Here is a 16,968-nt window from a genome sequence, read left to right as displayed (position 1 = left end):
TTATTCGTGTTTGACACCAGCCGATTTGTTTTATTCATGCGTTCATCTATCTATATATATAAAGCAAAAGGTAGAGAATGGTGAAACATTCAAAATACCAGAAAATGCCCTTTGTTAATTCAAACATTAAGAATTGAAATTATAAATTAAATGAGGATAATATGGTAATTTATTTTTTTTAATATTAAAAAAATTAAAATTAAAAACAAAATAAGATAATATGTCCTACTTTTATGGAACATAACTACCCTGTTATCTTTTATTAATTCTAAAAATAAAATAAAAAAAAAAAAAAAAAAACCAATTGGCACATGCGTGAGCATGTGTCAAGGGGCTAGTGTTAAGTATTGGTCAATTCAGACCGCAAAGTTTGGTATTGTAATTAGGAATGACAATTTAACCCAATTCTTGCTTCGCTTAATGGGGCGGGGATGAAGATAGAACTCCACATTTTTTACTCTTGCAGTTTACTATTTGAACTTTTTTTTCTCGTTGCTTTTCAAGTTTAAATTTGGGTCTTAATAGTGTAATTGTAAGATTATGCATCGCATTTTATGTGTTATTACACTAATTTACAATTTTTAATCATTATTAAGGAAACAAAATACCAATCAAACAAGAAAAAATAAAATAAAATTTAATATCAATAAAATAGTTATGTGGCTCGTTTACTTGTCAGGGTCGGCATTGACGGTTGATCCACAAGAACGAGGATTGTAATGACATATCCATCCCTAATCACATTCAGAAAATTACCAAGATCATACGGACAAATAGGACTTTTCGAGAGTGCATGCTAGGGTTTTGGCATCGCATTCTACATAAAGAGCAAATCACTAAACGAAGTGCCGTTCATGCCAGCAGTGTCTCCCGAGTCTCAAAAGCACTGACATCTGAAACTTAGGGTTAGGGTTTCGATTCGCTATGGGAGTGTTCACTTTCGTGTTGAGGACCTCAGGAGGAGAGTGGAGCGCGAAACAGCACAATGGAGACCTTGAGGCCTCTGCTGCCTCCACATTCGAGCTCCAGAGGAAGCTCGTCCACACCGCTCTCTCTACCGACTCTTCCGGTGGGGTCCAGACCTCCTACTCTCCAGTCACTCCCACATCAGCCGTCTTCCAGGTCTTTCTCTACTAAATCTCGAGTTTTTGTTTTTGATCGTATGATCCTATGCCTTCGATTTCTTCAGTTTTGTGTTTTTTTTTAATTTATGGTTTTGATAAGACAAGGAAATTTGAAATCTGGGATTTTCCTTTGATTTATTTGGTTGCTTATTGTTGATTTTGATGGGTTTATCATATTTGGTTTGATCGTGCATATGGGATTGTTTTGGAGCTTTTTCTTTTGATTTGTGATTTCTGAAAATTGCAATCGATTATTGCAAGAAATTACATGGAAAATAAGCTCTAAATGATCAAACACTCCTGTATTGGGTTTATGCTTCAAATTTAATAAAAATTATGTTGCCCAAATTGTTCACAGAAGCACTCTCGCTTGTTTTTGTTTTAATTCTGTTGATATTGTCTGTTGTAGTGAAAAGCCAAAGTTTAAAAGCACTTCCCCATGCAATATGTTTCGAATGGCAGTTTTGTGTTGGGAAAAACCTTGGAAACCATTGGTTTAAAGAGGACCAATTGTGGTTGATATATGATATTAATGCTTGCTAATCCCTTTTCAATGGTTATAGTGTTGTATTGCCGAATCCATAACTTGAAACTTCTTTGGTACAGGTGATCGTTGGTGGTGGCGGTGGTGGTGGTGCCTTTATTGGAGGCGGAGCTGCTGCAGCTCCTGGAGGTGGTGCGGCAGCTGCAGAGGCTCCCCCAGCCGAGGAGAAGAAGGAAGAAAAGGAGGAAAGTGATGATGACATGGGATTCTCTCTCTTTGATTAATCTAGTCATAATTCAGTCGTTTCCGGATTATATATTATGTCGTAATCTTACTAGTTTCCTTTTTCAATTTACATGTAGTGTTGGATTTTTGTGAATTGTTGGATAAGAATATGAGACATGAAGAAGTTTTGTTTGAGAAATTTTTGTTAGACAATTTGTTGGCACTAGTTAAATGGTTGTGTTGAAAATTTAATCTTCTGTTTGGTTTTGTGTCTGCATTTCTCATCTATTTAGCTGGTTATATCCAGCTTAGTTTTTGCTCGCGTAATTCTTCCGCACATATTCTTTGGTGGTGGTTACAAGGTTCCATACAAGTAAAAGAGTCGTTACTGTTAAGCCTTATTTTTCCGTGAAGGTATGTATGTATACTGTGCAGCCATTGAAATTTGTCATGTATGTACTGCGTTCCTAATTTGATTTTTAAGGTCCCTAACCTCAGTTATGTTTGTCCTATAATACCAAGCACAATGGCTTGGTACTTGTTAACAAATAAATTTGAAAATTGAAGGTTCAACATCAAAACTGATGGTAGTGACAATTTTTCATGGGGTGTGGCTTAAAATGTATATGTAAAATATAAATGAAATGTGAGAAAATTATTTTTATTCTATAATATATTGCCTAACTCCATCTAATGGCTTAAAATGTTCATAACTTTTTCAATTATAAACACTTACACGAGCAAAATAAGTATGAAGCTAACTAAATTGGATTGAATTGAATTAGATTGGATTAGATTCTCCCAAGCAAATCAATCATCCGATCCAATAATATCGGTTTTGGAAACTAGCAATCCAATCCAATCCGCCAAATCATCAAAACCAATTAAAAATGGATTGGATTGGATCTTGCACACCCCTAATTTCTGAGCTGCAAATTCCAAAAAAATGAATGCCAAACAAATAGAAGAGGAAAAAACTTTGGAGGAGTTAAGCTGGCTCAAATGCGAAGCAGCGTATTGCAATCCGGATTATGGTAATGTCGAGGGTTTACCAAGCCAGTCTTCCAAGAAAATATCATCACAAAACGATGAATGCAGAGGTGAAAAGGAATTAATAACTATATTCATTCATCAAACAAGGATTTTATTAAGTTGGTCAATACCTTAAAACAGAACAAAGTTTCTCTTTTCTCAAAACTGTTAAGGTTACAGGAATAGTCATATTACAACCAGACGTCCATTACCTGGAGAGATCTGTATATAAATTGCTTATGGCCAGTATTCTAAAGCACTATTGAGAAAAAAGGAAATGCATTTGCAGAGCCTACATAAACCGCTCAAAGCACACACCAAAGCCAGAACACTCAAAATTTAGGCCTGCTGTAAGATCAAAACCGAGCCTTACGTTTCCGAGCTGTGTACTTTGTGTCTGGCGGAACAACATTTCCTTTTTTCCTCATCTGTTCCTTCTTCTTTATTATCCATTCTCTTCCCTTGCCTTTCTTCGTTATTTTCTGTTTTTTCTTGGGCCTGTGCCTGTCTGAGATTGAAACCTGCTTCACACAAACAATAACACATCAGAAATTCAAAAATAAATAAATAGCTATGGTTTAGTACTTTGGAATTTGCACTAGCCTTGTGGAATAATAGAAAGGTCATACCGGAAGAGGACAATGTAGCTAGCCAACATCACCTTGACTAAGCAAAACAATGAAGATAGTAAATGCATCAGTGAAAACTTACTGTCTGATTGTCTTCATCTTCACTATCATCATCAGAGGAACTCTCACCATCTTCGCCTTTTCCATTGGGAGTGGATGTGCTAATAGATGGTGGCCCACAAGTGAGGACAAGGTATTCTTTTCTTTTCTTGGAACTGTTACAAGATAATTAATGTGAACTCAGAAACTAACCCTTTTCCCCATAAATCCTATTCATGCAATACTCTCTTAAGAGCTTCACTCATTGGGTTAAGTTACGGAAACACATTCCAATTTTTCCTCTGATCATCCAGGCAAGGAAAATATTATATTGAAAGGAAATCAAAAGAGGACTAGTGAAAGGTAAAATGATGAAATGAACATGTAGACAAGAAAATGAATAAAACCATTGTACCATACAATGATAGTGCAACTTGTAAAATGGAAGAGAAAAAGGTTATTTATTTATTTATTTATTTAAGACCTGAATTTCTTCAGGAGCTAATTCACAAGTCAACAGCAATGATGAGCAGTTCAGCAATCATTCTTTACATGTTTATTGCCCTCTGTATTCTCAAGAAAATAAATAACACGAAATACACAGAGATGAATAACCACAATGCCTTCAATATTTTCATTTATTCTGAAATTGTCTAATTATTACATCAACATCTCTTAACAAATCCATTCTATGTCCCATAAATTAGGGTCTTGTTACTCCTTTCGAAAGTACCATTATTTCATTTATCAATTATAGCAAGCCTTAAGAACTAGTCAAGGATGTCAAATTTCCATGCAGAATAAAAATCCAAACTACATATCTGTTCATATTTACTGGCATTGTTCAGATTTTTTGTGCAGTGCATGGGTCGATCTGATATATAAGGTTCATGTATCAGGAGTGGTTACAAGGTGTTTCTCAGTAGCTATATAAGCTCATGCATGAGCAAAGACCTTAGAGAGCAGTTTAGTAACCACATCGTTTCAGACAAACTAATAGCCTATCATTAGATTTCTTTCATTGGTTGCATACCTGTTGGGATAATCAACAACTACACCCCCAGCAAATCCAGCACGCATTGCAGAACTCAAAATCAGCTCTCGCTGGTCTAGATTTTCAGGATACACTTGAAATGCTGCTCTTGCTCCCCTTGCTAAGCATCTGTACAATGATCCAAAGAAAGCCCTGCAAAAGAATTTAAGACAAAACGCTCAGACTGCAATCAAGAAGAGATTACAGGCTCAACCTATGTTTAATGTGGCCAAGACCAATAAGATCCTGATACACCTATCTTCATATTTCAAGCATACAACAATATAGAATTATGATGAGGATATAAAAACCAATCAGAAACACCACATACTTCAATCGTAATCGTGGAATATGTGAGGACTTATCAGCATTGCACAACCACTGCATTCCAACAAAAAAAAAAAAAAGTAAAATTGGAGAAATATTCATAAAGTAGACCATACCACACTATCAACAATCCACACATGAAGTAGTATCAGTAATTACAAATGAAGAAAAAACAGGTATAAACTAGCAATTTTAATTCAGGAAAGCTTTAAGGATTAGACAAACCACAATCATTTAGAAAATGGTTGTTCATATATTAAAAATAGAGTGGAAATAATTGGCTTTTAAGCTCTCAACTAGTGGAGTATAAGAATACTCCTGACAAAGGGCACATGCTAACATAGAAAAAATAAAGCTAAATATTAATTTCATTGTAAGTATTGGCGAGTAAACAAGAAGAAAAAAAAAAGGGCAAACCTGAACGGCTGAGATACTTATGGCTCCATCAATAACTCCTGAACGAAGTCCTAAGCCCTGCAAAAATAAAAAAATTAGGGTTGAACCATAACATTTTGCTGATAAAAAAGAAACAACTTTGGGTTGAATGCATTTCTCTTTTCTTTGTCTTTTCAATGATTACGCTGAATTGCAAACCAGATATAAGCAAACATATCAAGAGCTTGAAGTGTGATACCTGACCCATGTCCCCGATCAAAAGGTCACCCTCAACCTCATTCTCCAGTGCAACATCTCCAATTATCAAATAAATGAAATGCCCATTTAGAAACAACCCATGGGAGCAAGCAAAGAAGCTCAAAAGCAAAACAAAACTTAGAACAAAGTATTAAAAAAAAAACCCAAAAAAACACATACCAAGCATTGACCGGGAAATATCTAAACCAATCCACTGATGCCCACTCTCTGACAATGTATCTCCGCTAAGACCCGAACCACAACCTACAGTGAAAAGCTCAAGCACTCAGCTTTTTCACTTGTTCAATAAATAAAACTAAAACCCCTTTGCTTTTTGATGAAAAATTGAAAGATGAGCTGCTGGGTTTCGAAAGATACCAATGTCGAGGAGCAACCTGGGGACGCCATCTTCAGGCAAAGCGAGAAGCTCGAGGGCTCGGTGGGAGAGCTCTGACTGAATTTCCATGATTCGAGAATTGCGAGTGTACTTGCGAGCCTCCTCTTCATTGTAGAAAATCTCAGGTGGAGCTTGCAGCTCTGGCCGAGACATGATTGCTTCCTGTTCTGTTTCTTGTTTTGCAAAACACAACAAAATGAAAGAGAGAAAGGGAGGAGACGGATAGAGCTTAAACCCTAGCACTGTGGCATGGGTTTACACGCTTCAGGCTTGATGGGCTTAGATTGAAGTCTCTGAAGTCCAACTTTGTAGCCCAGTTTGGGCCCATTGTTTTCATTATTCTCAAACCAAGTTTTTGTTTCCTTCCCGAGCTGTTTACTTATGCATTATTTATACAATAAGAAGAATTCCGTCAATCATCAATACTTGCAAAAACATTACAAGATCATCTCCTAACATGGTAGGCTTTTGACTTGGATGGAAAGCATAGATCCAATCCCAAAACCAGAACAAAAAATGAGAAAAACTAGAGTTGAGATTTCTCATACTAGCAAGATGAGTGAGAAGCACTAACATATGTCACAAGTTTGTATTTATGGGTTAGATTTTGTAACACGTGTTATGCTTTCACTTGACAGTATACACGGTATTCTGCCATGCAAGTAAAATTGCATTTGAACTTGTAAAGATGGACACCCAACTCACCTACAAAAAACGAGATTAAAAAAAAGATTGGTTAGCGGAGTAAGGGACACCCAACCCAACTGACCTATAAAAGATTAATATTTGCCTTGAACAAGCACTTAACTCATGAAACCATGCACACTTTTTCCCTTATTTATATCAATATTCACTCGCAAGAGGAGCCTGGGAGCCTTTTCAATACATCGTTTTGGATTTTGGGGCTAAAGGAACACAAAATTTTGTAGCAGCATGTCACCTCACAATGGCATGCATAAAGTTGCCCCAAAATAAGGCGTTCAGAATGTGTTAGCAGCGTCTCAGCTATCATACAGCCAAGATCGCATACTCAGAAATGTATTGACATTTACTTCAAGGGGTTTTCCTTATTCTCTGTTTGTTTTGTTTGTTTGTTTTTTTTTTCCATATGAACCAAATTATTATTGCTAAAGTAGCCTCACAAATCTCAATAGAGAATTATTGCTAAACAATTTGTTAGTCATCTTCTAAAAATTGATGAAAATAACCATGAGGTTACAAACTGTCACCACAATGATGCTTGGGTTTCAATTTAGAAAAGATGTTTATTTGTTGTCTAAAACACCAATTTACCCTTCATGTACGCCAAAAATAGAAGAGTCACACTGAATGCTACATCAAAAGTGGTTTTTTATTTTTTATTTTTTTGGGTCAATCATCAAAAGGGTTTTAGGGTTTAGAGTATAGTCAATTTTTGAAAGACTTGATGCAAATTGTCAGACCCCAATCCACAGGCGTACAAAACATATTTGACCCAAAAAGTTCGCACTCGTAAGTGCTTCAAAGATCATGACTCTAGAAATGAACAGGATATTGTGCTAATTTTTATATGGTCATAAAGATCAAGGCCTACTGAAATCTGAAACCAAGAAAAAGAAAAAAGATCAAGGCCTACAACTTATCATGAAAGCCACACATCTGAATAATGTGCTACATAAATTTACAGCACCAAGGTTTTCCTACCAATTACTCCATCCAATTGAGTTGTATTGCAATCAAATCATCCTAAAAGTATTTAAGTATATATTGCTCGACGATAAACAGATATTTACTTGCAACTATCAACCCGGCCCACATCAACCCTCTCTTATCGAATTGCACATGACAACTTCGCACATACTGAGGCGGCACGGCCACAATCTCATGCCATTCTCTTCAATTGCCAGGGGGATGCACATTACCTGCATGCTTTGACAAACCACAGATTCACTGAAGGTAAATTCTTGTTTAATTCCATTTGTTGGCATCACGATCCTGATTGATTTTCTGTAGGCCAAAGAAAAACAAACCGTACAGTCAAAAGACAGAAACACGAAAATACTTTCAAATGAAGTCTCTGCTAAGTTTGACCCTGTATACCACTAGGAGATGCTCAAAAATTTATTTCTGTGTCATTTATTATTCCGGATCACCAAGTAAAGATGTTTAGAGAATAGTTACAAAGCACGACCAAAAGCAAAAAACAAAAACAAAAACAAAACTAGCAAAGTCGCCAGGGGGGGCAGTACAGTGGACACTCATCATCAAAGATTATTATGCCATACATTTAACCGTACACGCAGATTAAACATAGATGCTTGCATCCGGAAGGTAGTATGCAACTCAGGCTGAGTGGATTTTCCTAGTCAATGAACTGAAAAAAAGAAGGAAATTTCAAATGCAGTTGAGGCTACTTCAACTGCATTTCAGTCATTTCCACTACCTCTTCAAGTTAATGTAGTGTTCAACATGCATGCTCCCTATTTAAATCCATGCAGCATTAATAAAGCAAGAGTGGTTTAAAGTTTAAGAATACACACCTTCTCCAAAAAGCTGCTCAAACCGAGACACAATGTGTTTCCCATAAGTGTACTTCTTCAATGCATGAGTATGAGCCCTTATACGATTAATTAATATCACCCGCTGACTATCAGTACAGATTTCAAGAGCCTTCTGGATCACATAATTTGCAAATTGGTCCTTCATCATTACCTAAGACAAATCAAACATGAAGGTAAAGAAAGAACATTGGAAGCTCCAAATGCAACACAAAATATGCAACTGACCTGAAAATCCAATTACTTGTACCGCTCTTAAAACTACAACTGACATATATAAGTGTGTGCGAGTGTGTGCACCAGCGCATGAAACATACAGAATATAACTGAAGGATTGTTCTTATAGGACTGGGACTGAAGGATCAAGAGAAATTATTCATACCAACAAATTCTCATTTCCTTCATTGTGCCCAACAATCTCCCTAACTAACCGTTCCCGTTCTGCAGCACCACCATACTCCAAGCATTTCTCAACAACATTTGAAGCAAACTTGTGTTGGCTCAGCTGTACAATATGACCTGACAACTTGCTTATAATTTGGCTTCTTTCATGAGGTTTTCCCCTCTCTAATACATGCTGTCAACCATCAAAAACATTCATTAGCCCAACAATTGACACAGATCAATCGCTTGAAAGATAAATAAAACATATATGCAGTTGGAAGCATAAAGTACATCCAGAAGTTTAGTTGGCAATAAGTATTGCACATTAGAGCAAAGGATATTTCATATTTGCAATATAACTGTCTCAACTTTCAGCTATTTGGGGAGAAAAAAGCCTACACATATACATGCATACATAGAGAGTTTTGAGGAACCAAATAGGCACGAGAGAGAGAGAGAGAGAGAGAGAGAGAGAGAGAGAGAGAGAGAGAGAGAGAGCACTTCAACAGCTCTCCTGTTGTCATTTCACATAGAAACTTGTGTGTAACAGTGTAAGTATGCATGTGTGGCAGGCAATTTCTGGAGTAGACTCAGACACTGAGCAGCAAGTACAGCTGTAAATCGGCTCTATACAACTTGAGTTCATATCGAGTTTGGGTCATCTGAACTCAGCTTGTAATAAAAGCAAGCCAAGCCTTGGCGCATAAAGCTCATGAACATCTTGTTTATAAGAAGTTTACTTGGAATGAAGGATCTTTTGAATGATGATTACAAAGCAATTCTATCAAAATCAAAGCATTTTGTTTATTTTCTTTTCTTTGATGCTTATATGGGCTATGTCTTGTTCTTATAGTACCATGTTGTGCTTCTACTTTTAAAGTTAATGTTGAAGAATGTATTTTTTAAAAATATTAAAGACCAATGTCCTTGCTGTTAAATCTTAATTATTATGTTTATACCTATATTTTTATTTTTCTTCTAAAAAAAATATCTATATTTTTATTCACTATTTATCATTAATCTTTCCCAGCTTGAAGATCTTGTTATATAAGCGGGCCAACTTATTACTGTAAATTAGTTTGATACAGCCCGAGCTCGATTCTTCTTTCATCTTGTTCAAGCTTGGCTCATTTACACCCTTAGCCACAAGCCCACTCCTGTGGACTACTCAACTTCTGGAGTAGGCATTCCTTTTCAAAATATTTAGACCATCTGAATTATTCTTACTATTGGAAGCCTCTTTCTTCACAAACTAAAGCCTCTGTCAAAAAAGTTACCCAAACAATTATTTGCATAGCGTAGTGTACTATCTCATTGCTTACTCAGCAATATACTTGGTCATTCTGTTAAATTTTGAACCTAAGACCTAACAAATAAACTATAATCTTTAGGCAGAAGCTGAAAAGAGATTTGAACAGGAGTCTTACTGAAACGATTAAGGATTCTATAACTGCCAATGTATGGCTATCCTCTTCCTATATGAGAACGAAAATTCTCATGATAAACATGCGACTGTGCTAGCTCTATATTAAGAATTACCACCAAGAAGTCGACTGGGTTGCCGTTATGCATAAATAATATCTTTAGAAAGGCACCTTAACTCATCAGAGACAGACTAAGTCATAATTAGATAGTAATTATAGTACAGAGCCAAATACAAACCTGGGTTACATAATTGCCATACTGGTCCTGGGCAAGAGCACAAACAGACTCCAAGATCTCATCAACTATAAACTGGCATTGCAGCTCATCTGTACAATGCTCCAGAACTCTCTACAATGAACCAAACACAGGAAACAAGTTCATTCTTTGTGTGATAACCAAAAGAAGAACATTAAAGGGGGGAAGAGAAGTGCCAAAACCCCTCAAGTTTAGTATACCTGTATAACACGACAACCATAAGGGTGCATTGAAAGTGTTGCAACTTGACCATGGAAAGCAGATATTATAAACCCAATTTTTTCTGTCGGAATGCTCTCAATGCACTTTTGTATGACATGGTTTCCATTTTGATCACGAACACATCTCATAACATGTCCATCCAGTTCATGTACAAGCTGTACTTTCTGTTCAATCTCAATAACCTCAAGTGCCTGCACCCACAAAAATAGTATATATATAAGCATTACAATTGGGACAAGAAAGAACATTATGCTAGAAAGGCAATTATGTTATGCAGCTTGCTTCCAGTTCCAATTACATTATGCAAATATTGTTGGCAGCTTGTTAGAGATCTCATTTTCCAGTCAAGCCCATATAATCAGATAATAACAAAGTTTCAGTCTTGAAAACAAACAAACCCATCAGTTTATTATGAATTAGAGGGTGGCTATTAAAGATTAGTATGAGGGTAGGGTTGGGTGCAGAAGATGGGGGTTGCACTGAGGTTGGGGTGGTGGCTGGTGAGGGGGGAGGGAGGATCTATTCGAGCAAGAGGGAGGATCAATTCGAGAGAGAGCTTGGTGGGTTGGAGTGGCAGGGATGGTGGGAGGTATATAGGGCAGGGATACTGGGTTTTATTGTTTTAATTTTTCCAAGGTTCTTTTATATTTTAATCTTATTTTTTAATTTTAAACAGAATTATTTTAGTTTAGTTCACAGAAGTTAAAAGCTGGACTTAAATTGCTAACAGAATGAAATACAGTAACCAAATGTGTTTTCAGGCCTAAACACAGTGGCCAAAATTGTGTTTTACCCAAGAAAATGTAGATTTACAAATTACAGGAACCTAATAAATTACCGCCACATGGACCTGCATTCAGTTGTTTACTTCTAAACATCACTAGTAATAGCACTTAATATCGAAGACCTCTTCAGCGCCTTCAAATATATATGAATGAGGTACACTACTAAAAAAAAATGAAGATAAAATTTAGCAAAACTTCAAGACAACTCAAGCTAAGATATCAATCAATTCAATCATAAGACCCCTCTAAAACTGTTCTCGACTATCTACACCCAAAAAAAGGAAAAGCTGAGTCGTGTTATAGAATTGCAAATCATAAAAACATAAATCTGCAACATGAAGTTAATAAGCCACACATATTTTAGCAACACTTATCACACTCACATACCTTTTGGATTACACGACAGCCATACATCTGCAAACTTAAAGGCAGAATTTGACCTGAAAGTTGCTTGGCAAGTTCCTTCCTCTGCTGAGAGCTTCCATACTCAAAAAACTGAAAAGAAAGGAAATGCAAATTAATAAAATGGCATGAACCATGACATTTCTTTAACTGCATATAGATAAGAAAAAATAGAAACGTACCTTCTGAATCACATAGTTACCGAAAACATCAGTCATTAGTTTAGAAGCATGTGGGAGAACTTCTTTGAATACAGAAGCCTTCTCTTCAGCACTACAGTTTTCCAACTTCTGCTGAATAAATCGACTCCCATGTTGATCAGCACTGGAGTTGAAAAATTCATGATGACTTACTTGTTTAAAAAAAATTATTAAAGAAATCAAAATTTGAGCACAAAATGAACTTACCTGAATTCAACAATATGTCCTGTGATGTCAGACAGCTCAAATTTGCGGCCTTTTCCAGATTTCAACTCTTCAAGGAAATTATAAATCTTGGGGTCGTCAAAACTATCAAAGCCTCTTTGCCCTGGCCATCCGGAATACAAGCCAGTATTTCTACCTGAACTTATGGGGGATACTGGCAACACTGGACCACTAAGGGGTGAGGTTGGATACTGCATCAAAATACCAACATTTGGTGCACTTCCAAAATAGTTGGGACTCACTGGCCCTCCTCTTTGTGGGTTCAAATTCCCCAGGCTTCCATTTCTCTGTTGTTGGATTTTGTGGTCATCCAAATAAGTAGCATGATTGGACACTTTCTTTGAGTCAAGGCCACCTCTAGATGCCAATGAATCAAATTGGCTAGAAACACCATATGACTCCACAAAAGGCTGTTGATGGTACTGCATGTACATAGGATCGGAAAAAGAAGTTTGCAGTGGAAAGCCAAGTTGCCCATAGAACTTACTTAAATGTTGCATATCAGCACCAGGTGAAATGCTGCCACCAGTTGCAACCCCAGATGTTTGAGCATTAAAGCTTGGACCAACAGTTCCATCAACAACAACAGGAACAGCACCTGGAGGATGGTATCCACCAATATACGGAGGAAAGCCAGTGGGGTTTAAAGCATATCCACCTACATATTGTGGAGGAAAAACGCCCGGTGCCTGAAAATTTGAATAATATGGATTAGCTGAACTCATGTAGGCTGCTGCAGTTGCATATAGTGGAGGTGTGAACCCAGATGTCTGGAGTAATGGCTGTACATCCGCTGCAAACTTGGTGGTGCTATGGAGATACTGATCCATGCCAATGTATGCTCCTTGGGAAGCTATTTGAGACTTGCCACTTTGAAGTTGAGATAAACTGTTTTGTTGTTGGTGTATCTGGTGTTGCGGGAAATGATTCTGGTAGCTGCGCTGCCATTGTTCTTGATTTTTTTTATTCTCGAGCATGTTAGATATATTAAGAGCCTTCATTTCAGATTCAATAACTGCAACACCAGCATCATTAATCCCTGTAGTCCTGGTAAAATCAAGAGATGAAGAACTTGCAATAGGGGCTGGTGAGGAATCATCATTTAGTGAAAGTACTGTATTATCTGCAGAAGTTGCAACCATGGTGGTCCTAATGGCAGCTGTCACATTAATAGGGGGATCATGCAAGGAACTGGAAACAGGTCTTTGATCAATGAATTCCTCAGGTATTTCATTGCCTAAGGTACGAGAGTGATTATATACAGGTTGTGGAGAGCCACCAAAATCTTCCTGGAAATAAAAGATGGTTTTGTATTTACAACCATGACATTGTAATGAAAGCAAGCTAAAAGCAATCAGTCATTACTTATTCCACATCAACTCCAGTGTTTTGCTAGCAGTAATATTCTTTGGAATTCACAGTATGATAAAACAATTATTTAATTTGTCAATAAGTGAAAATGATTCAAAACTTGACAACCTAACTAGAAAAATTATATTAAATGAAATTCTCAAGGTAACTAAAAATAGGAACATATGCACCTTGGTAAATAAAATTTCAAGGTATCAATTTTTAACCTGTATTAAATCACCCGCATTTTTGTGTTGGCCTACCAATGAAGCTGCATCCTCTTCGGACCAAATTTGGCTTGTCTGATCTACCCAATCACTAGAAACCTGTTTCGGTGACTGATCATCCTCAGATTCTTCCTTGTGTGTAGGAAGTGATCCCTGAGACACATGCAAAGGAGCATTACCACTGTCATCTACAGGTCCCCAATTCTGGCTGAAACTACCAATATGGCGTACCAGGCGTCTATTCTCCCACGAGATAAGTGGAGGAGGAAGTCTAGGATTAAGATTGACATTGGCACAGTAATATGCCAAATAAGCTGGATCAGCAAGTAATTGTTCCTCAGATTCACACCTTTCAATAACACTACTTAGACTTGCCAGGCTTCCAGTCGTGCTAGAGTGCTGCTGGGATAGAAGGTTATCAATGGATAAAAACGAACCCTCCATGGTTGGGGGTGCACTTCCACTTCGATTAGGGGAAGCATCCTTTTCGCTGCTATGAAGCCTATGGCCCCTCAGAAGCAATTTCAACTCCTCTGCTGCCATATTAGCAGAGGATGGTGTAATTTTTGCAGCCTTCTTATGGGAAGCCCATTTTCCACTAGTTTCGGACATTCTAATTGGACTTTCTGTCGCCATGCTAACAAAATATAATATGCCCTCTTTTTACTATGATAGTATAAGAAACCTCACATGGAACCTGAGAAAGCCAAGATATGCAGGGCATTAAAGGCAATATGTGGGGGACTATAGCAAGAAAATATACGAAGTAAAGATCAAATATAGTAAGACATTAAGTATAAACTATAGCTAATAGAAAGACCTAGAAATGAGAGAAGGCGCCCTAGTACTTCAACAGCATATGATTAGTAGAAAAACTTACTAACATTTCTCCTTAAACTGAGAACACTTAGTACTTTCATGCCAAGAAGTACATTTTCATTTTATAACCTTTTTTTTCCTTCTGAAACACGTGAACTTAAAATGTTCAAAGAAAATATTTAGTCCTAAGAAAGCAGAGGAATTAGAAATTTCTCAAACTTATAATTGGTCTTCGTATCTAACTTTTCTCAAATCGTACAAGATAAATGCACTATATGCTGAAAAGGAATTGATACATGGGCGTCATAACAGCTTTAAAAAGAGGAAATTCCAAAAAAAAAAAAAAAAAAAAAAAAAAAAAAGGCAAGATTCATTAGTATTATCCAAATTGCAGAATTAATAACAATTCTTATTAAGTGGTTTTTTTTAATCTTATCATTCACTTCCAATTATCAGCAAAAAGAAAAAAAAAAAATGAAACTTCATTGCAATACAAGTGAGAGCTTAGACCAGCAGATAACATGAAAAATTAACCCTTTGACGATAAAAAAGTTAAGAAAAGCAAAAACAGCCTCTTTAGGAAGCTCTAAAGAGAGACTTCATTTCAGACGTAACTAATACGAGTTCCTGAGTTTTGAGAAGAACCCAAAACAACATAATAATAAAACTCAAAACTCTCTCTTTCCCTTCCCCCAAATTTCTATCCAACCAATCGAAATGCAAGAAAAAAAGCCAATAAAAAACATGGATAATCAGAGGCAGACAGAAATATTATCATCAACAACAGCAAGCCCCAGCATACTACACAGCCAAAACCATGAAAAGCACAAACTTTATCAGCAGCAACCAGTCAAACACATAGAAATGGAAAGGGAAAGAAACCCAGTAGAATTCAAGCGTTCAAATACAGCAAAACGGTCAGAACAGAGTACCAAAGTATTGGAAACGACAGGAGCAACACAGAGAGATAAAGAAACAAAGACAGTTTGAGTTTTGGGAACCCTAGGTGGACCTTTTCTTGTCACAGCAAAGTTTGAGTAAAACGTTATAGATTCCCTTACCACCACCAGCTGATGCAAAAGATTCACTGTTCAAAACAAACCCTAGATTCTCTTCGGAGAGAGAGAGAGAGAGAGAGAGAGAGAGAGAGAGGGATGTGATGGCCCGTCTGTGGGTCTACTAAAAATGATGTATTTGGCTCAATTCAGCGGGTATTTGCTATTTAAAGCTCTGTTTCTTTAAACCGAAGAAAAAGCGCTAATTCCAGTCCAGATAAGGTTCTTGCTCTGTTTCACTTCAAATTCTTTTTTAAAATTTGCTTCCTTTTCGGGTTTTTTATTTTATTTTTTCATCTCTTAATTTCGATTTTAACGGGAAGGAGAGCAAAACCCAAACTCCAGGTGAATAAAGTAAAAACACTACTACAAACATGAGCTTAGCCAAGTTAGTGTAAGTGAATGTGTTTTTCACTTTCCACTCAAGTTCGTATTCGAATCCCCCTCTTATTATCGCTTGTATAAAAATAATAAATAAAAGTAAAAACACTACTATTATTGGGAATATGACCCTTTGGGTTTGGTTGACTTTAATGGCAAATCAAAATGGACAAACAAGAATGTGTGCTAAATAGCATGTTGCTTTTGCATATGCTACCTTGTGTATGTAAGCAGAAAAAGGAAATGGTATCTTCCATTTTTTTAATGAAGATCTTGCATAATTGGTGATGTACAAAAGAAGATAAAGTCTACATGATTATTATACTATTGTATTTAACTATCATAGTGAGATGCTGATTCTTGTGTGTTCATAATGTTCTTGTGTCCACAATGACGTTGTTTTAGGATTAAGGGTATGCATTGAATTAATAATTCAATAGAGAACTAAACATCGAGGGTTTGAACAAAAAAAACATCATATCAATTATGAAAATTAGGGTATGATACATACTTTGTAAGTGATATCGTTATTAATCTTATTTACTCTAAAAACGTGCATTATGTGTTTTTTTTGGATCTAATAAATGTGTATTAGGTGTTTGAAGAATTTGAATAAAATCTTTAATCTTTTTATTATTATTATAATTATAATTGGAATACTCTCCAATTGAAAACACATATGATACATCATTTTTATTTTGCAAGCAACATTTGTGTGAAGATTTTGAACATAAAAAGAATTGTTCCGTGGACGCTACTTCTTATATGAATATATTCG

At 36.4% G+C, this 16,968-nt stretch overlaps 3 protein-coding genes across 6 annotated transcripts; 1 reads left to right on the top strand and 2 right to left on the bottom strand.

Moving 5' to 3' along the window:
• On the top strand, window positions 722–2,100 carry LOC18778545 (60S acidic ribosomal protein P3-2). Its single transcript, XM_007212181.2, has 2 exons — window positions 722–1,122; window positions 1,731–2,100. The coding sequence occupies exons 1-2, from the start codon at window positions 925–927 to the stop codon at window positions 1,890–1,892; spliced, it is 360 nt and encodes a 119-aa protein (XP_007212243.1). The 5' UTR covers window positions 722–924; the 3' UTR covers window positions 1,893–2,100.
• Window positions 2,957–6,146, bottom strand: LOC18781282 (probable 18S rRNA (guanine-N(7))-methyltransferase). The gene is made up of 8 exons (XM_007211699.2): window positions 5,905–6,146; window positions 5,707–5,790; window positions 5,528–5,583; window positions 5,311–5,367; window positions 4,898–4,947; window positions 4,567–4,719; window positions 3,577–3,709; window positions 2,957–3,386 (listed from the first exon to the last, which is right to left on the bottom strand). Exons 1-8 carry the CDS (start codon window positions 6,074–6,076, stop codon window positions 3,222–3,224), a joined length of 870 nt encoding a protein of 289 aa, XP_007211761.1. The 5' UTR covers window positions 6,077–6,146; the 3' UTR covers window positions 2,957–3,221.
• On the bottom strand, window positions 7,440–16,098 carry LOC18778442 (pumilio homolog 6, chloroplastic). 4 transcript variants are annotated; one of them, XM_007214490.2, is made up of 10 exons: window positions 15,816–16,082; window positions 13,936–14,632; window positions 12,341–13,647; window positions 12,116–12,257; window positions 11,919–12,026; window positions 10,725–10,937; window positions 10,507–10,617; window positions 8,843–9,037; window positions 8,443–8,614; window positions 7,440–7,909 (listed from the first exon to the last, which is right to left on the bottom strand). In XM_007214490.2, exons 2-10 carry the CDS (start codon window positions 14,569–14,571, stop codon window positions 7,890–7,892), a joined length of 2,904 nt encoding a protein of 967 aa, XP_007214552.1. In that variant the 5' UTR covers window positions 14,572–14,632; window positions 15,816–16,082; the 3' UTR covers window positions 7,440–7,889. The 4 variants fall into 4 exon arrangements, with proteins under 4 accessions (XP_007214552.1, XP_020410622.1, XP_020410621.1 ...); XM_020555033.1 differs by lacking the exons at window positions 7,440–7,909; window positions 15,816–16,082 and adding exons at window positions 7,935–8,321; window positions 15,687–15,773; XM_020555032.1 differs by lacking the exon at window positions 7,440–7,909 and adding an exon at window positions 7,936–8,321 and having other exon boundaries at window positions 15,767–16,098.

Source organism: Prunus persica, chromosome G1 (assembly GCF_000346465.2).
Source record: "Prunus persica cultivar Lovell chromosome G1, Prunus_persica_NCBIv2, whole genome shotgun sequence".
In the NCBI taxonomy this organism is placed as follows: domain Eukaryota; kingdom Viridiplantae; phylum Streptophyta; class Magnoliopsida; order Rosales; family Rosaceae; genus Prunus; species Prunus persica.
The sequence above is the reverse complement of the archived record's forward strand: the minus strand, read 5'-3'. Positions and strand labels throughout refer to the sequence as shown.